The sequence below is a fragment of the Actinia tenebrosa genome, unplaced genomic scaffold (genome assembly GCF_029948245.1).
Source record: "Actinia tenebrosa isolate PJP-AT-01 unplaced genomic scaffold, QUT_ActTen_1.0 PGA_scaffold4__44_contigs__length_22323623, whole genome shotgun sequence".
In the NCBI taxonomy this organism is placed as follows: domain Eukaryota; kingdom Metazoa; phylum Cnidaria; class Anthozoa; order Actiniaria; family Actiniidae; genus Actinia; species Actinia tenebrosa.
The window spans coordinates 18843759-18864138 of NW_028292581.1; the positions used below are offsets into that span (position 1 = coordinate 18843759).

At 35.9% G+C, this 20380-nt stretch overlaps 1 protein-coding gene, 1 long non-coding RNA gene and 3 other non-coding genes across 9 annotated transcripts; 4 read left to right on the forward strand and 1 right to left on the reverse strand.

The window, feature by feature from the left end:
* The first annotated feature begins 51 nt into the window (after positions 1-51).
* LOC116305732 (uncharacterized) lies at positions 52-6348 on the forward strand. The gene is made up of 3 exons (XR_004198187.2): positions 52-175; positions 5678-5952; positions 6243-6348. It is a non-coding gene; the product is annotated as an uncharacterized LOC116305732 (long non-coding RNA).
* LOC116305735 (uncharacterized) lies at positions 693-20380 on the reverse strand. Of its 5 annotated transcripts, none has more exons than XM_089037145.1 (6): positions 20192-20380; positions 19742-19818; positions 18231-18368; positions 17664-17807; positions 16737-16871; positions 693-796 (listed from the first exon to the last, which is right to left on the reverse strand). In XM_089037145.1, exons 1-6 carry the CDS (start codon positions 20203-20205, stop codon positions 708-710), a joined length of 597 nt encoding a protein of 198 aa, XP_088893271.1. In that variant the 5' UTR covers positions 20206-20380; the 3' UTR covers positions 693-707. The 5 variants fall into 5 exon arrangements, with proteins under 5 accessions (XP_088893271.1, XP_088893268.1, XP_088893272.1 ...); XM_089037142.1 differs by lacking the exon at positions 20192-20380 and adding an exon at positions 19972-20171; XM_089037146.1 differs by lacking the exon at positions 20192-20380 and adding an exon at positions 19920-20164.
* Positions 8731-8801, forward strand: Trnag-gcc (transfer RNA glycine (anticodon GCC)). Its single transcript has one exon. It is a non-coding gene; the product is annotated as a tRNA-Gly (tRNA).
* On the forward strand, positions 9807-9877 carry Trnag-gcc (transfer RNA glycine (anticodon GCC)). The gene has a single exon. It is a non-coding gene; the product is annotated as a tRNA-Gly (tRNA).
* On the forward strand, positions 12089-12159 carry Trnag-gcc (transfer RNA glycine (anticodon GCC)). The gene has a single exon. It is a non-coding gene; the product is annotated as a tRNA-Gly (tRNA).

Genomic DNA, 20380 nt, shown 5'->3' on the forward strand with positions numbered 1-20380 from the left:
TTTGCTCGTGGGAGGGGATGACCAGGCGTTTGCTTTCAATGAATGGATATTTGCATAAAAATAATCCTGGTGTTTCCGGACAAACAGAATATAAGTAGTTGGAAGTTGAAGTGTTTCCATTCTTAACCAGCACTTCAGAATAAGACAGATCAATACACACACACAACAACCAAAGGTAAGAATGCCAATGATATACGATACCCAGGCGGGAATGATGCGCTCAGTGTTGAAAAACTATTAATTTCTTTTGTAGTCATTGTTGCGTGTTATTAACACTTTTATTGTTTCGTATAAATGTAACAATGAAACATATATTGTTTATAAATATTAAGAGTTAAAGAAACCGTTCTTAAGAATCACTTCAAAAATATAAATGTACATTGGAGAGCACTTGTTAGTTTCGATAACAACAATATGTGCAACGCAATGTAAGTAGTATTTTATCCTTCGTTATCATAATAATCACTATTATTTAATATATCATCAAAGATTATGAATTTTTTCCCTAGTTTTTGTCTAAACTCTACCATGATCCATAGAGGCTTTCAAGGCGCATCGCTGAAAAGAATTGTAAAATATCGATCCATTCTTTGGCGTAATCTTTATTACTGGTGCGCTCTCTACTCCGATAAGAAATTCAGCCGTAGTAGTTTGGCCTCCAATTAAAACTTTTTACGAATTTTTCTTTTTCACGAAGTTCTGTAAATTTATTTTTTCCATTTTGAAATTATTAATGTAAAATATTGTTTCGAACTCAACGAACGAGAAGTTGGGAATGTTATCATCATGAGCTCATCTGAAAATAAATGGTAAAAAAAAAAACACTTATAAACACACATAAGAAGACACACACACACACACACACACACACACAAATGAAAATTAAGTCATATTAAGAAAAATATGTTATCTATTGGAATTGGATATTTTGGGGGGTTTTTATTCCAAAAACTTCAAAATCTCTATGACATATAAGAAGCCGTATCTCAAGAAATACAGATAGATAGATAGATAGATAGATAGATATAAGCGTGTCTCATTTTTAAAAGGGGAATAGAGGTGGACTTCAAAGTAAAAATCAAAGCTGCCCATGGGTAGAAACTAGAGAAAAAGAAAAGGGTTAGTTCCGTTTTGATTGCACGTACGTCAGACCTTGCTTAATACTCAGTAGGGGAGATATTAGAACCTTCGCTGCCTAGAACCAAAAAATATAAGAAAATGCCGGTTTATTGTGACGCGACGTGGTTCATTAACTTAAGAGAAGGATTTGTGTCATATTGTATGGTATAGCTTAAGGCTTTACCCGGTGTGTCTTGGAACGGATATTATTACCGCTGATCATGTAATATAATGACCAAGATAATAAAAAAACTGGAAACGATCAGGGAAAATGACATTACACGCATGGCGTCATTATGGTGCTCGGAGTGGTTTGTGTTCATCAATTTTACCCCCTCTAAAGACTAATAAAGACCGCTTTCGTAGGCGCACTCCAAATGCCAAGAATTAAGACCTACCAAGGCAGAATTAATTTTTATAACCACCACGGTGAACTAATAAAGCTTTAAAAGGCTTTTCTCTTATCAAAAATGGTATCACAATCGATAAATTTTCTACTGGATCCGAGATAAATATAAAAGTAAAACTTTCGTGTAGACAAACTATTTAATAACACATGCCAGCAATTTATTGGATCTGCCTTTGGCAACACAACCGGTAATAATAAAGCAATAATCGAAATAACACAGAAGTAAATACGTGATATGTTCCATCTATCTCGGGCACTTATCCAAGCAATCAAAAATAATGTTAGCTGTTGTTGTAACAGAGTATAAAGAGGGATGTACTTGAAAATATATCATTTGCACTTCAAAAGCGGATAAAGAGGAATAGGAGAAAAATCATCTTTAGACTTTAATATTGTCTTGTGTCTTGGAGACACGCTCATTACAGCGTTTTCTTATAGACCTCACATAGTCTTCAATAATCTAAGAGAACAAATCTTGGACCCACGTGAAGGTAAGGAAGAATAAAAATTAACGGATTTTGAAGTCAGGACTAGGTTTATTAGTATCGCACTTTCTAAAATCCAAGCATAACATCGCGGGATCGTATGGGACCTTAGAGGATATATATTTTTTTAGGGAAATGGTATATCCACTGCTTCTTTGTCCTTCTTTTGGGGGAGTTTTGGTAATATATCTTTTTTCCTTTCGTTTTTTCATTTTTATTTAATTTTATTTTATTTTTTATCCTTTCATTCATTTATTTATTTTCTTCTTCTTCTTCTCCTTCTTCTTCTTCTTTTTCTTCTTCTCCTTTTTCTTTCTTTCTTTCTTTCTTTCATTCTTTTTTTTTATTTAACTTTTTTCATTCCTTTCATTCATTCATTTCTTCTTTTTCCTTTCTTTCTTTCCTTCTCTCTTTCTTTCTTTCTTTCTTTCTTTCCTTCTTTCTTTCTTTCTTTCTTTCTTTCATTCATTCTTCTTCTTATGTCTTATTCTTCTACTTTCTCTTCTTCTATATCTTTATCATCATCATCCTATTCTCCTCCTCTCCTTCTTCTTTTTCTTGTGTGTGTGATAAATTCGCTATGCCGCTAAACTATACTGAGCTGCTATTATTTTTTAGATTTTCTCTTTCTTTGTCAAATTCATCCCCGAAATATTTTTTAACTCAAAACAAATAGTTCTAGGTCATGTAAGCTTTGCAAAAAGAAAAAAAATCTATATACTTTTAAATAAGATTCCAATACAAATCTCTGATTGCTGCCTGCTTTATCAGATGATATAACGTTTCGTTTTTACATATAACTGTGTAGTTTTTATTAAGTCAGCAGAAATTTTTTTGTTCATAAACAAGTTAAAGCAATGTTGATGTCGTAAGTAAGAAAAGGACAGACATGCAGAGTGCACGCACTAAAACCGTGAACATTAAATAGTACTAATTAGTACTATTTCATACAGAATCCTTTGTTTTCTATTGTTTAATTATCACTATTTAGTGCTAAAAATTAGTATTTGTTTCACGGATTTAATGTGAGCACTCTACAAAACTCAGTATATATATATCAGCTTAGTGATGTGCAAACTCAAAAACAATGTTTACTCGTGATAAAATCAAAGTTGAACTGAAACCAAATTTCATTCGCATTATAGAGAGATAGAGAGTTCTTGTAATTAAAAGGAAAAGGCAGAGTTGAGATTGAACTCTCCAGGACACAGAAGTATGAAGACGTCCTAGCGAGAAAATATCGAGACGATAATTCACGCACAGTACTGCTTTTAAAGTTTGTAGTTAAAAAGTTTAAATATTACAAAATAATTTTCGAAATAAGATCAAGAAAATTATTATAAAAAACATTGAGATAAAAAATTAGCTCTTGGATAGGTTCACAATAATAGACAAATATTCAAAACTAAAACTAAAAAAAGGCGAAATAAAAATGGCGGGAAAACTGCTTCATCAGTGACAGTGGAAAAAATGCTGACTTGAAAAAATCTAACTTAAAATTAAATTTCCGCAAATGGCAGCTATTGTCAATGGAAAGTACATTGTTATCTCAGTTTTAAGAGTTTTTTTCTTACAAAGAGCCTAAAAGTCCACTTGATATCTTTAAAGGTCTTTGTAAATATATCAACTTTGGAGTCTGCTATCTGAAATGCATTTTGGCAGGTTTTCAATTGACTGCAAGTCGCTTCAAATAACTTCTAACGGATTATTGATAACTATGTAAATAAATTTTGGAGTTGAAGCTCTTCGATGTTTCCTAATCACAGGATTGGATTTGGGTTTGTTTGCTTTCGATAAAACATCCTTTTCTAAGCCGTCTAAGAAATAAACCACATATTTCTCAACAAAAAGTTCAAATTAATTATTGAGGCTAAAATCATATTAAGTCTTAAATATAGAGGGAAAAAATTGTAAAAAAATCTCGTTTTAACTGAGTAAAAACTGTTTCACACATGTTTCAAAATTCATTTTTGTATGCGTGCAAATAGGCGTACATGAATTCAGTGTCGATGAAAAGACAAGTGCAATTTTGAAAATTATCCCTAAAACACACATCAGAAACTAATGCATGGCTTTTAAAACTTAACTTTCCTACTTAATTAAAGGATTTAAAAAAAGCTTTTAGGATTTTAGGCTCTGACATCAACTTTTGCAGTACGTTAATGTACAAGTGAGATTTTCTATAAGGGTGTTGTTTAAAGGAAGTTTTAGAATATACATATATATTATTATTTTTCCTTCTAGAAAAAAAAAATGTAGCTTAATGTATAAATCATGATTTCATAGATCTAAGTTTTATCTTTTGATGACGTAACGGGAGGATCTTAACTGTCAAACTAGCAGTTTCAAAGGATTATTTTTTGCGAGAAAAACGGCTAAGATGATTGCGATAAAGTGAAGCCAATGTGGGGAAATCACTAAAAAAATTAAAGGAAATCAAGTGTGGTGTCATAGCAGGTACGGCACGTACACACCTATCTCTAAACTCTGGAGTTTCAAGTTCGATTCCATGTTTGTTTGTTTGTTTGTTGTTGTTTTTTCGTTCCGTAACACCCGGCTACTAGGCTTAATTTATACGATCTGTTAGTTAGCAGTGCCCTGACTTGGATCAGCCCAGAGGTTGTTTAAGGGCTCAATCTTTGAGTTAGCGGAGCCCTGACTTAGGCCAGCCCAGAGGTTGTTTCAGAGAATCGATAAAATGGATATTTTCTAGTTCTTCGATTTGATACATGATCATTGGAACTATGAGATACTAACAGCAAAATATAAGCGGAAAATTAGGTTCAAATCAATTATTTTTCTCCATAAATACGTAATATAACGTGCTAAATGTGCCCCACCGTTCGAGAGTGTGCTTCAAAAAGACGATGAACTGCATTTTAAAAGCATTTTAGCCTTACTTAATTTTAGCTTATCTTAACAACTATTGGATAAATTTTCCATTATTGTCACTAAGTTAAGAAAAGAAAGTTTTTTTTGAAATGAAATTGTAAAGTCACTACCTAGTTAGATGATAAACTCAAAAACTTGGACTTCCCAATCTTAGTATTTATCTTTATTTGTCATAATACGTACATTTTTCACTTTTAAGTTTTAACGCTAAGTTTACTTTAAGTTTTAACTTTTAACTGTAAAGTACTGTGTTTGTGTGTGTGTGTGTGTGTTAGTAAGTCAGTATGTTTTTTCATCTTTTCACGGTGTATAATTTACCATGTTATCATAACTGTTTCATTACAAACACCGACGCAGCTCACGCTAGCTTTTAGCCAGTTATCTCTAATTATAACATGTTTATCTGTTTTTTCGCGCGAGTTTCGTAACGTCAGGTTTCCGAACTTCCGACTTTTTAGTATTTGACCAAAATCAATTGTAAATTTTCACGTCCAAGATATAGGCATATCTAGTCAGTCAGGCAGTCGTTGAGCTTTTTTTGCTGAAACAGTGGAATTTAAAGAAGCAATCACTTAGTGCATCCTTCTTCTATACTGGGTATGTGAGCAAGCATATTCCCAGATTAGGAAGCCCATTTACCGGATGCATCCTCCTATTTTTCTGGGTCTGTGAGCCAGCATATTCCCAGATCAGGAGCCTATTTCTAGGAGTGTCCTTCTCCCATAGTCCAGAATTATAACACCTTGAAAAATGTTATTTTAATCTTAAACAGAATTCCAAATGTCTCCCATGTTGAAGAACCTCGCCGTGCTGGCTATCCTAGTCATTCTTATCACACCCCATCCATCTAGTGGTTTCTACCGTATTGGTAGACAGTTTGAAAGACGTTCTGATACGCAAGGAAACACGGAAGGAGCCATCGATAGCCTGGATGGTGTGGGAGCTTTTGATCAACTGAACTACAGACTGGCTGCCCTGCGGGCCAAGCGACTTATGGCAAACAAACATGAAGAAAATGACAAAAGAAGTTTACAATAATAAACCCGGGTAAGATATAGATCATTTTTCATGAAGACGCGATGCACAACCGAGACGACGGTTGAGCAAAAGATAATTCGAAACTGGAGTATAAGTCTTGGGTCAAACGAAAACCTTCTCATGAGCCGAACTTTATTGAGACAATGGATAACAAGGCGGTTTTCTTTGATGTCATCAGGTTTGGCTCATGTGAAGTCCGACGTTTGACATTGGCCTGTGTGCAAGGGGTTATGTATTTAATTGTTTGTCTTCTTTGTTTGCTCCATCAGCTCACTATTTGTTTGTTTATCTTTGTTTAGAATGACGACATCGTTCAAAGGAATTTGTTTGTTGTTTTGCATCCATCTATTGTTGTTTTAAATAAAACAAACAAAGCTAAAAAAATAAACATTTTCATTCACCTTTGGTAAAGTTGTCATCATATTTTGTCTTGAGTTGTTCTCTTTTTGATGTCTCAGCATATCTCTTATTCACCATTTTCCATACATATATTCACTGGTCAAACACAAAGCATTCAGTCGAGGTTGCAAGGTTCAAATTTGAATAATCTTTGAAAGTACCTTGGCGCCTTGCTTGAGCGCTTTGTCGTGTTTGACCAGTGAACCAATGTATGGAAAATGGTGAACCTCTTATCTCTTATCGTAATATCAATTATACGCCCATTTCTATAAACGTTGTCATCTCCGATAGGCAATAGGCAATAGGCAATAGGCGATAGGCGATAGGCAATAGGCAATATGCGAAAAGCGATAGGAGATAGGTCATTCAAAAATCCAGGAATTGCTGGAATGACTTGTGTTTCTGCTTCTTATTCTCGTCAATAACATGGACCTTTAGTGTTGAAACTGATTCAATGTTCTTTGTATTCAACGAAACCATTTCCATGTCGGAATGACCTAACGCCAATCGCCTTTGGTGATGAAAACGTTTTTTGAAAAAGGTATATATTCTTAGAGGCCATATATCATTCCCTAGAGTATAGCATGTCTTTTCGTTTAACGGAGAAGACACATAAATATGTATGCAACTCAAACAAATAAATTTTATTCTCAAGGGCACGGGAAATGAGGAAACGTTTCGTCCAAGCCATGTCGTGCCTTTGCCTTGCTAATGCACGAGATAAGAATTTCATTATTTTATTATTTTCAGTCACAGTACATATACGTCCACGTAACATTTTTTTCGGCCGAAGAAACTCTGCATAACAATGTTTAAATTCAAGGCTAACGCTTTTCCTTGGAATTAGAGTCTTTTTTTTTTTTTTGTATTCCCATCCTAATCTCGCACTCAAGACATTTTAAAGAAATTGTCTATTTACTGTTAGAATCACGTTTGTTTCTTTCTGCAAACTACAAACATGACCACTCAGTGGCGGATCCAGGATTTTTCAAAGGGGGGATTCCGTTTCTTAAACTGTGTATAATTCTCTTTTGTTTAGTCGATGTCTGACAAAAAAAAAATTGGCTCTAATCACCTAATTTACTATCTAGTAACGGAACTTAAAGGTAAATTAAACAATTATGACAGCAAATATTTATCATTTCGTGTTCAACATTATCCTTGTGGATACTTTTAAGCAAAATTTATATAAGACATATTTCTATTACCTAAAAGATCAAACCTTCAAGGGGGGTTCCGTGGAACCCTTCGAACCCCCCCCCCTCCCCCCCATTTTACTTTATCTTTTGCAAACCTTCTCACCAAACTAAATATTCTTTAGTTTATCTACTACTTGGAGATTTCGTCGATTCCTTTTTACTTATCTTCAAGAATTAGTTTTACAAGTTAAAAGATGTTTCACGTTTGCCGTAAACGAGATTCTAAAATTTTGTACTAGCAAATGATATGCGAGAGGCAGTGGTGTCGGCCAGTTGTAGAACACTCATCTTTTTGATTGCCAGCCAGTGAATAAGTTGGAAATAAGTTGATATGTTTAGAAAGACCGCAAAAGCTATTTGGGGTAAAATGTTCAGATGACATAAAATCAAAATCTTCATAAAAATATTGATTTTGGAAACCCCTTCCAATTCGAAAGAAGTTAAGTTAAACATGTCATGTTGAATTGAATACTTCGCGTATGGCAATTCTTGCTCATATTGAGTCCTTGTAATCTTACTGATTTTTGCTTTGTTCGTGTAGAAAATACTAAGCCCCTAGTAGCTGAATCGATGCATGTGGGTAGTTCCGTATTGGTTCATAAGACTCCTGGTTATTGAATGTAAACTATATTTATTTTTAATTCGTTTCATTCTTGAATTGCAACAGTCAACAAAATAGAGCAGACATTAATTAATTGTGTAGACATTAATTCCCATTACGTGATACGCAACTCCGCCCTAGTTTTAATCACTAGACAATAAGCTTTTCATAGTTTAAGAATCGATTCCACTGCGCATGCGATGTTATCCCGAACCCTCCTTTGTTCTTAATTAAACAAAAGAAGGTGAGAAATTCGGGATAAAATCGCATGCGCAGTGGAATTGATTCTTAAACTATGAACAAGCTTATTGCAACGTAGTGACATTGACTGACAGCAGGCACATGCTAATTCATCGGACTTTATACGGGAATCCTATTGCAGATTCCCGCAAAGGTCTCTTGATAAGGTCCTGAAGACCTCTGGGTATTATTGCGCAATTTATATAAAAATCATTTTGGATGACTGTACATCAAGATTGGAAATAATTGTAAAGTTTTCGCACCAATGTTATCCAACTTCAATGAATTTGCCTTTTTCTTCAAAAACGTACGTTTTTCATTTAGTTCGAAAGAAAGGTTTTCAAGATAGCACTGGTGGTTCAGTGGTAGAATACTCGCCTGCCACGCGGGTGACCCGGGTTCGATTCCCGGCCAGTGCATTTTATTTTGTACAGGATGCAAGATTATTCTTCGTTGTTGCTTGTTTGTCCTTGGTTTTTGGAAACAACGGTTGCCATGCATTGAACCGTCGCTTTGAATATTGCACGACATATATTTCAACCCGTCCATTGTTTTATTCGGCGTTTCTTTTGCAAGATGATCGTCGATGGTTTGTACAACAAATGTTGCGTGCGACGTCTTTAAATTACCGGCTCCCTCTTTTTCTACAATTCAACATGACTAACCATATCGGAGGGATGTAAAAGAACCACTGAGGGCGTAGCGAAACCCTGGCAGTGACCAACCTCAGTTTCCACACCTAATACTCAACATCTTTCATGATCGTAAATTGTATAAGAACAATCTAAAATTCCGAACTCTATACAAAGCGCGGAGCTTTGAAATCGATTATATGTATACATAGAAAGCGCTCAAAAAAAAAAAAAAACTAGGTCGAGTAAGCATTGCAGTACGTGTTGAAACTACTTTATGCAACATATTTCCAAGATGGTGTCCCCTAATTAAGACAGTCCCACAATGCAGTGCAAATGCCATTTCGACCCTGTTTCTTCCTCAACCTCAAATGGCTTATAATTAATAACGCGATTGCATGATATGTTGGTCACGTGATGGTGCAACTAATATGATTTGCCGGCTAAGTTTCATTTTATTATGTCATTGAAGGGAATGATGGCAAACCTGATTGAATGATTGCTTTTCATTCACATGAACATTTATTTAACCAGCACTTTTCATACGACACGTGGTTTTGCAATTTGATTGGGTTTTGCATCTTTATTTTTAGTAAAATTAAACATGAAGTCAATTTTAGATGACTGGCCATTTAAGACTGTTTCGAGGCACAGAACAATTTCTCTCGGGGCTCAGTGCAAGGGGTCTATAAAACCATTGCATATGTTCCGTACCTTATCTCCCTTAAATTAATGCATTCGTATTTGTCTTCAGAAGGAATTAATCTTGTTCAAAAAGCGTTCTACAAGATAGCACTGGTGGTTCAGTGGTAGAATACTCGCCTGCCACGCGGGTGACCCGGGTTCGATTCCCGGCCAGTGCATTCTAGTTTGTGTAAGATTATTCTTCGTTGTTGCTTGTTTGTCCTTGGTTTTTGGAAACAACGGTTGCCATGCATTGAACCGTCGCTTTGATTATTGCACGACATATATTTCAACCCGTCCATTATTTTACTCGGCGTTTCTTTTGCAAGATGATCGTCGATGGTTTGTACAACAAATGTTGCGTGCGACGTCTTTAAATTACCGGCTCCCTCTTTTTCTACAATTCAACATGACTAACCATATCGGAGGGATGTAAAAGAACCACTGAGGGCGTAGCGAAACCCTGGCAGTGACCAACCTCAGTTTCCACACCTGATACTCAACATCTTTCATGATCGTAAATTGTATAAGAACAATCTAAAATTCCGAACTCTATACAAAGCACGGAGCTTTGAAATTGATTATATGTATAAATAGAAAGCGCTCAAAAAAAAAAAAAAAAACTAGGTCGAGTAAGCATTGCAGTACGTGTTGAAACTACTTTATGCAACATATTTCCAAGATGGCGTTTATTTTGTCCCCTAATTAAGACAGTCCCACAATGCAGTGCAAATGCCATTTCGACCCTGTTTCTTCCTCAACCTCAAATGGCTTATAATTAATAACGCGATTGCATGATATGTTGGTCACGTGATGGTGCAACTAATATGATTTGCAGTACGTGTTGAAACTACTTTATGCAACATATTTCCAAGATGGTGTCCCCTAATTAAGACAGTCCCACAATGCAGTGCAAATGCCATTTCGACCCTGTTTCTTCCTCAACCTCAAATGGCTTATAATTAATAACGCGATTGCATGATATGTTGATCACGTGATGGTGCAACTAATATGATTTGCCGGCTAAGTTTCATTTTATTATGTCATTGAAGGGAATGATGGCAAACCTGATTGAATGATTGCTTTTCATTCACATGAACATTTATTTAACCAGCACTTTTCATACGACACGTGGTTTTGCAATTTGGTTGGGTTTTGCATCTTTTTTTTTTTTTTTTTTTTTTTTTTTTTCAATAAATTTTGAATAAAAAGGTAAAATTAAACATGGTGCAATTGTAGATGACTGGACATTTAAAACTGTTATGAAGTACAGAACAATTCCTCTTGGGACTATTTTTATCTTGGGGGGTTTTTTTTTTCGATGTAATCATCGCGTTTCAATGCTAAAACCTTCTGCGTTTGCAATAGACCAGTTTCGAATTCCAAATTACCGCTGTGTTCCTTGATTACAGACCCATTTGCACAGGGTTAGCCTCGTATCAGTGTTTAAATATTCACAAATACCAACGGTAAAGTAAAGAATGCACAACTTCAACAATACAAACACTTTGAAACTCGACGGACCTTGACTGGAACACGTGAATATTGTGCACAAACTCGAGGCTAACCCTGTGCAAATGAGTCTGTAATCAAGGAACACAGCGGTTATTTGGAATTCGAAAGGGGTCTATTCTTCGATTGCAAGTTACGTCATCGCGGCCTCTCGTGAGAGCGTTGGTGCCATCAAAAAAGATATTTCTCATTAGCACCATTACTAACGGCACCACAATGGCTGACATGTTTTTGTCTTTTGACTCTCTTTGCAAATGCTTGCAACCCGTCAATTTATTTACCTTCCTCATTTTTTTAAAACGCTAGTCAGTCCAGAACATGGTTATGCAAATTGGGCGCCATATTTCGATTCGGTGCATAGGCTGTCAGATATCTGTAATTTTTTTAAATAATACTATTGGATTCTTCTCGTTTTAGTTTCAAATGCCTTCTTTAACCTTCCGCGGTCTTGTCACTCTACCAATCATATATTTCTAATCTAATAATCTAATTCTAATATATTTCTAGTTGGCAACTCGAAAGCTATGCTCCTTTGACCACTACACACTTTTTCATAATTGACATCATTACTTAAAACTATCTTTAATTAGGTTTTTTTTAATATCTGTCATTAATCTTTTCTTATTCTGTAACTTCTTTTGTTAAAAGTGTAAATAAACTGAACTTGAACTTAAACTTGAACTAATCAATACAGACGATATCGAGTCTTTGGATATTACACTTCACGTTACAACAATTTTTCTGCATTTTATTTGTTATTCTCGTTCTCAAAGCCTGCGTTATTGGCAGCAAGCATAAGCCATATGTAACATCTTCATTCTACACCGATTGTATTCGTTTTGGAAAAATGTTTTGACATTGTTCTACACAAAATGAGAGCACTGGTGGTTCAGTGGTAGAATACTCGCCTGCCACGCGGGTGACTCGGGTTCGATTCCCGGCCAGTGCAAAGATCTAGTATTTTGTTTTTACTGGAATTCATTAAAGTGAATATCAAGGAAAAAGCTTTATTTTCAAAATCACTTATATTTTTGTAAAAGTGTACAAAACCGTGTGCTTCAGTTATAAGGTTGATTTATTTCCACAACAGCACTGATTTTTGTATAATAAAAGTGAGTGATTTTGGTATCGGTAAGTTATCACATGAGTCCCAATCAATATATACTCGCGTCATATATTTTGTATTAATTTAGGAAACAAAAACTAATAATGTCGGTATAAATATTTTTTTCTTATAAAACGGCTTTAGTTGAAATGGTTGTTTTTCTTGTGAAAAGATGTGTGCGGACGAGTGGCGTCAATGTAGGATTCTTTTCTTTTCTTATCCTTTTTGCTGGTGTCCACGTGTTGCTCACATCTCTCGTAACAGGGGTTTCGAGAATTTTTTCATCATGTTCTGCACAGCAAGCTCACACACATTATAAACATCCACGAATATGGGGTGATGTATTAGTAGGGCATTCTGTACTTCCTTGTTCATTTTGTCCAGAGCCTTTTCTGGAAGCTTGTCGTCTTCTTGTGCATCTATTTCGGCGGGGACGACCTTTTTCTTTGGCAATCGTGAAAAAAACCTTATACCACTTGTTTAGATGTGAGGAAACCATCAGGACTTAAAAATACTGACACCATCAGAATTTTTGGCCTTCCTCAAGGACTTTGAGGAAGGCCAAAAATGCTTTCAGTTCGACCCCGTTGAGCTGCGCCACTCCTGTACTTGCGGTGGTGATAAGCGATGACAGTTTTTTTTTTGTTTTTTTTTTTTTTTTGTTGTTTTTTTTTTTTTTTGATGTCGTTACAGGATCAACTTTATGCCCGGTCTGCTCACCAATGTTAAACTGGGCCATAAGATAGTCTTTCTGTATTTATTTAAGACGTTTTCGACCTTGGTTTGATTTTATTCCCCAACCCATTTTGTGATTGAACCGAGCTAGTACTTAGAGGGTCCTGAAGGGGTAAAATGAGTGCTGGTATTATCCTTGTTTGGTGCTGGGAAAATTGGATATCATGCACAGGGATTCATAAACAAAAAAACATCAAAAATGGGAGTTGGATTAAAGTTTTAGCAAAACATACTCGGGCTAAGAATAAAGGGATTTGAACTGGGATTTGGGTAAATGTTGGGCTTGGAAATGGGATTAGGAACCCCCTTCAGGACCCTCCAACGCAGAGTTAATAGAGGGGAGTCCCCTCTATTAACTCTGCAATACGTCATCAGAGCCTTGCATAGATTTGAACGGCCAGGAGCTGCTAACACGAACGTTATACTTTTAGATTCTAAAACATAAGGAGGAAGACGCACAAATGTAGTTAATAACGGGAAATAAAAGTAGTATTTTCGGTATTTGTTTGGATACATTTTTAAAAAAAACTCACATGCACACACAGTATTTATTATCCCGCCGCCGGTGGTCACGCAACGCTTTCGCGGTTTTGTGTAGATGGCCGTCACTACACGTAGAATTCATGATTTGTGAAGCGGTAGAGAGTAAATGCTGCTATTTCTTCAGAAAGATCCCTCAAATTTGCTAAGTATTGATGTCTCAAACGGCTTATAAAAGGTTTGAAAAATATTATTTTAATTTTGGTAGTCATTATTTGCTAATTTATGCAAAAACGATCCTTTCTGAAACAACGTATTTAGGCATATTTGATCGATCGTAGAAGCTTAAAAACTCATTTACCTAAGATTTTTTTCCCACACTCTTGAACAATATCATCTTGACATCACATACAGTGAAAATCTCGCTTTTCCGTTGTATCGGCCATGGTAAAATTCTCACTTGTTTTGAGGGTACTTTTAAGCTCAAGAAAACTGTGTCTTGCAAATAATTCTTCCAGAAATTCTTCGTTACAGCTACATGTCTGAAAATCATTGTGAGGCATATAGAGATACCATATTTGAAGTTTTTTAGGTTAGAAAGGTCAAGCATTGATTGTATTTCGTACACGAGATCGGTGATTTATCTCAATTTCAGAGTCGTCAAATTAGCATATTTGCCTATCTGCATAAAAGTTTCTCCCGAACAAAAAAGAATTTTGCAAAACTAAGTGCACAGGGGTTATTGTTATAAGATAGGGTATCTAACTTCAAAGTATGAACAAAATCGATTTTTTGACTGTTGCCACGAAATTTCGAATTTGTCTGGTTTTTACGGACAGCCGCTCTTAACAGATGTTAAAGCTTACAAAAATGATAATTATATATATATGTAAATAAACTAATTACAATTGCAATAAATATCCCTTTACACATATTAGCGACGTCGAGTAGGCAAGTAAACAAAACATCGATCCCTTACCAAGCACCTTCGTAAGTGAAAGGAGACTCTACTCGCAGCAGGATCAGCGTTGGCTTTATCAGTTTTCTTCTTCTCTTGCTAATACTCCTTGTTTTCATAATGTGAGCATTCTTAGACTACTGACACCAGTATTAAGATTTCAGTCCCCTCAAAAGTTGATCACTCTCACTCTCATTCCACTTGAGTGATACTGCTCGAACTACTTTCTTTGTATATAAATCCTTAATTTATTTTATTCCTATGAAGCCCAAAGGGTGGCTAATGTGCTTATTTCACATTACGTGTGACTATAATTTATATTTTGGGGTGTTTGGGTATTTCTTTCTCGGCTTTACTACTGATATTTTGATCATAAACTACAAAGAAATGTATGCAGCGATGTTTGATGTTGAGTCTATGACGTCACAGACTCCAAAAAATAATCGTAAAAATATCATACTTTCGGCCTGAATATCGAGAAAACACTTCATACAGTGATTATTGGACCTTTAAAGAGTGTTCTTAGGAAGTTTCAGCTGAATCCAAGTTTGAGCGATTTTCGTCAGAGTATAGCACTTTAATTTTTCGTCCCGATCGCTCTTGTTTGTTGTGTTTTCGGTTTTGTATTAGTTCGTTTATTTGCATCCTAAATTGTTTACTTTTTAAGTTTAAGAGTCGGTAGTGGATTGTTCGCAACTCTGTTAGAGAGACTTCTCCGAGGAGGAACACATTTCTCTTAAATTTAGTGTGAGGTAGAGAACAATATTCCTCTTCATTTCTATTTTGTTTAGTTTTCTTATTGATTGAAGTTTCCTTCTTATTTCTTACGATTATTATTAGGTTACTTTAGATATACTTTTAATCAATCGAATTCCTTATTAACTAATTGGGATAAAAAGCGTGGTCGAGAAGCGTGCTCTACTTAACAACTACCTGGAAGATTTGCCGCGAGTTTTCTTTGACTCGTTAGCCAAAGGGGCGCGCGTATCAAGTATGACTTGTAGCAAACGAAAAGTATCATTATGATAGTCATGTATGTTTTTTTATTTTATTTTCTTTTAATTGTTCCTATATATCTTTTATATTACTAAAACAAATTAATTGATTTTTTGTTGACGGCTTAGTCTCAAAGTGAACGTAAAAGTCCCACCAAATGTACTGTTGAGATCACTTTCCATCCAAAAATGAATAAGAAACAAGATGATAAATGAGCTATTATTACCATTCGCAAAACGATCTGCACGTCTGACGATTTTTACTAGTTCTTTTTAAAGCAATTCCGTAATGCTACTTAACGATTTTTTCTCAGGCAAAAAGGAACCTGCCAAACAAACAAACAGAACGTCCCCCATGAAGACCCTCTAAATCAATGTCCACAAACAAACAAAACGTCCCCCATGAAGACCCCCTAAATCAATGACTACAAACAAACAGAACGTCCCCCATGAAGACCCCCTAAATCAATGACTACAAACAAACAGAACGTCCCCCATGAAGACCCCCTGAATCAATGACTACGAACAAACAGAACGTCCCCCATAAAGACCCCCTAAATCAATGACTACAAACAAACAGAACGTCCCCCATGAAGACCCCCTAAATCAATGACTACGAACAAACAGAACGTCCCCCATGAAGACCCCCTAAATCAATGACTACACACAAACAGAACGTCCCCCCTAAAGACCCCCGAAATCAGTGACTACTTTGAGTCGCTCGGTTTGTTTTCGCCTATGCTAAATTGAACTAAAATTTGGCACCATGAATGTCATCTATCGATCTTTTTAAGGATTTTTTCTTTATCCACTCATTCCTCTCTCATTTAATCATTCCGTTCCTCTTGTCACCATTAACAGCATTTGATTATAATTATTATTGTTGTAATTTTATTGATCGCCCTGATCATCAATATTATTATTAATATCATTACCAATTACGTCATCATATCATTATCCTATCATTTTTTTAAGTCATCCTATTAAATTATCAAATCATGAATTTAATCATATTAATTAAATATTAAAATTCATATTATTAATTAGTTATCAATTTATTTATCAGTTTATTGTGCCATAGTGATTAATCCTGATAAGGATGAAACTGTTGCCTATGGTTACTTATACTGTCTGCCTAATTAGTGTTGCACATGTGTATGAGGACATGGGCTCCAACTGTTGTCTGATATGTGCAGGACAGTGCATGTATCATTCCCTTTATTGATTATCATCGCTACTGACTGTGTACTTACTAGTTGTGCCGGTGTAGCAGCAAATTCGTCCACTGCAAAAAGACATCCCATAAGCCTTGCTCTCTCCAGCGTGACAAGTGTAACGACAGACCCCAGACACACCATGATAGATATAGCAGCCGGCAGGAAGCAATTCTAAGCAATTGTAAATGGAATGAAAATCAACTTTATTTACAATAGTCGCAACTACTGATAAACTCGTGGCCCTCCATGTTTTACGTCTCTGAAAGATACCGGACCGCCATTTAACGTGGTCATTCAAGCTACAGCGAAGGCCTGACCATTTTCAGATATTCTAGAACTACTTTAGGACCTTTTACTTCGATAGTGTTTGACAATCCTCAGTATGGGTCCGGCTTGAAACCACGACCTCCCGCACAATAGAAAGGTGTGCTAACGAGAGCTAATCACGGAGGATTTAAAAAAATTACAGCCCCATAATTAACAAAAGATCAATTAGCAGAGAATTAAACATATATTTGATTCTCATTTATGATATAGGACGGTGTTTGTACTGCTACTACGAAAAGCGCAATACGCTTTTTTGAACTCAACAATGACATTGTGAAACGATCGATGTGTATGCACCATCTTCCGAAGGCAGCCATGTTGGATGGCAAAACGTGAGTATTCGTTTCTATGAGAAATTGAATTCTGGCTTAATTTTATAATATATAGACCCCCTCTACGTTGGGCGTAATGTCAGACCGTGTGTGATTTGCAAGAGCATCATTTCTATGTTTAACGATTGCGCATCAGAAGACACATGAATATTGATACAACGAAAACAAAAAATCTTCGTTTAGCAGAAATGGGGGGGAAATATTCCCAAGATAAAGGGATTTTTTTGATCTTGGGCGTAATAAATCTCACGTGATTTATTTTAGCACAGGGAACCCAATAACTGTTAGTTTTTGTGCGACTTACTTGGCTCTTTGAAGCACCATTTGGCATTAGGTACCGAGTCATCCCAGCAGCAGTATTTTTTGAGGCATTCGTCTCTGGTGATACCTCTGTATCCACACTCCTGGCGTTCAGAAGGCGCAACGGGACACTGTCCTTCAAGAAGGTCTGTGAATTAGAAATATGACAATGAAACAGAAGTAAGTGACTCAAAGCCGCTTTGTGCATGCATCGACACTAGCTAAAAACGTCTGCGCATGTAGTAATTCCCAATGCAAATTAGTCCAAAACGTGTTCTTGCCTTTGTAAAAATATTCAAATTTGACTTTCACTCTTGCCGGAATAATGGACTTTACAAAATGTCAAAACTTAGAGTCAGTTCTTGAAACTTAAGGCTAATTCTTTCACAGTATCTTTATTAATACAAAATCTTCGTCTTACGAAAGTATACTCAAGAAATTTTTGTATACTCGGAGAAAATGAATATTTCCTTTTCGCGCTAAAACTCTCTTGAATTCTTATAAAACGTGCTAATATGCACGCATGCGCAGAGGTTTTCCCTAGTGTCGCATGTAGGCAATTTTTTCTTACGTTGTCCTCTCTTGACAAAGCAGAACTTTGCATTACGGTCGCTTGAGTCCCAGCAACAACCTCTGTTTAAACAGGTTTGCTCATCAATACCAAGCCAGCCGCACTCCCATCGATGCGAACTGGCAACAGCACACTCTCCTGAAACAAGAAAATAACAGTAATAGAGACAACGACCTCTCTTTTTTTTTTTTTTTTTAACTTCAAAGGAAAAGGGATTGTGGGCAGGGGTGGGGTCCCGTAAAAGCAAGGACTTTGCGCTACTTACAAAAACTAATAGATCTCTTTACCTTGGACGTAATGTTTTCCTATTTCAGACCACGTGTCATTCTCATAAGCAACCGTTAAACAAAGAAACAATGCTCTAGGGAATGACAGGTGGTCTAAAATGGCAAAGCGTTTACGCCCAAGATAAAGAGGTCTATTGTCGAAGTGTACCAATAGTCAAGCATAGTATATTTGTGTAATATCTATTTCAAAACTTTAGTCAAATCACTCAATTGAAATTTCGTGCTTGATCATATATTTATGCAATTTCCAATTAATACACTAATTTTGCTAGAGCTTAATGTTTTTCCATTTGATCAGAACACGTATCATATCTTCGTTTAACAGTTGCATGTGAAGACACATGAATATGAATATACGACTCAAACAAAGAATCTCATTATCAAGAAAAAGACACGTGGTCTAAAATGGGAAAATGAATATGAACATACGACTCAAACAAAGAATCTCATTATCAAGAAAATAACACGTGGTCTGAAATGGGAAAATGAATATGAACATACGACTCAAACAAAGAATCTCATTATCAAGAAAAAGACACGTGGTCTGAAATGGGAAAATGAATATGAACATACGACTCAAACAAAGAATCTCATTATCAAGAAAAAGACACGTGGTCTGAAATGGGAAAATGAATATGAATATACGACTCAAACAAAGAATCTCATTATGACAAGTTATCTGAAATGGCAAAACATTACTCCCTAGGTTAAGATGAGACTTAAAGTAATCCTTTTATTGTTCTTTTTTCCGGTTACAAAAATCTTTCTAATCAGCTGTGTACATAAGTTTGCTCTCTTTTTCCCCAGCTCCCTCACCTGTAGCGGCATCACGTATTAAGACCTTACCTATGATGTTTTGCGTAAAACATATCACACAAAGATGCAACGAAAACTCCACTATTTATCATAGTTGTTACATAAAAGAAAACAAAGACACACACAAAAGCAAAGAGAAAACAGGTTCCCCCCGAACGTTATTCACATTGTACTGTGAAAGGAGATGTGACATGTTATCCCTATCGAGAATATCTTCTAAGATCGAATTGAGATTTAGTAGTTGATTTTTGCAAAAAGGCGAAAAACAATAATCTGAATTAAAAGAGGTAAAAAAGGTTTCCCCATTTTCTCAGGAAACCGCACTTTGGCCGTTTTCGTTAGGCTGGATGGGACTAGAGAAGGGATTAGAAAAGACAGTATTTACTAGAGATTTATACTGATACTCACCAGAATCTTCCTGTGATGGTCTTGCAAAGACACAAACAGCCGCAAGCAACACGATCAGGATCACTCTTTCCATCGCACTACATCAGACAAGAATGGAAAAGCAACTTTAATTGCTCATGTTTAACTTTTTATCATAAGAGACACCCTGTTTAGTGCCTGGTAAAACCTGCATACTCACCAGTTTAGTATCGGTAAAAACGACAACGACAATAATCTTTAAACAGGCTAACACAAGATGATGCTGAAGGCCGGTATACAAGTTACGATTTATTCTCCTAACTGTCGCGCGCCACATGCTGACGACACAAATGGCTTCGTGTCAGTAAATTGACCAAACGTTTTGCTTACGACTTTCTTAAGCAGCTAAAACTTTGGCTAAGCATGTTAATTGCGCGCGACAGTCCGTGAGGAATAATAGTACCGTTTAAACCAGTCTTGAAGATAGCTTACCGATTTAGTAGCATACACTGTAAAGATGGTTCGAAAACGACTGAACTGCTCACTCGATGTCTTCCAAGCTAGCCAGCTTTTATCTACCTTTTATACCATTACTAAACAATTAAACATTTGTTTTGTTAATTGTTTAAACTTGCTGATACATGTTGCTTCGTGCTAAGAGACGGTGCCTTGAGACAAAAA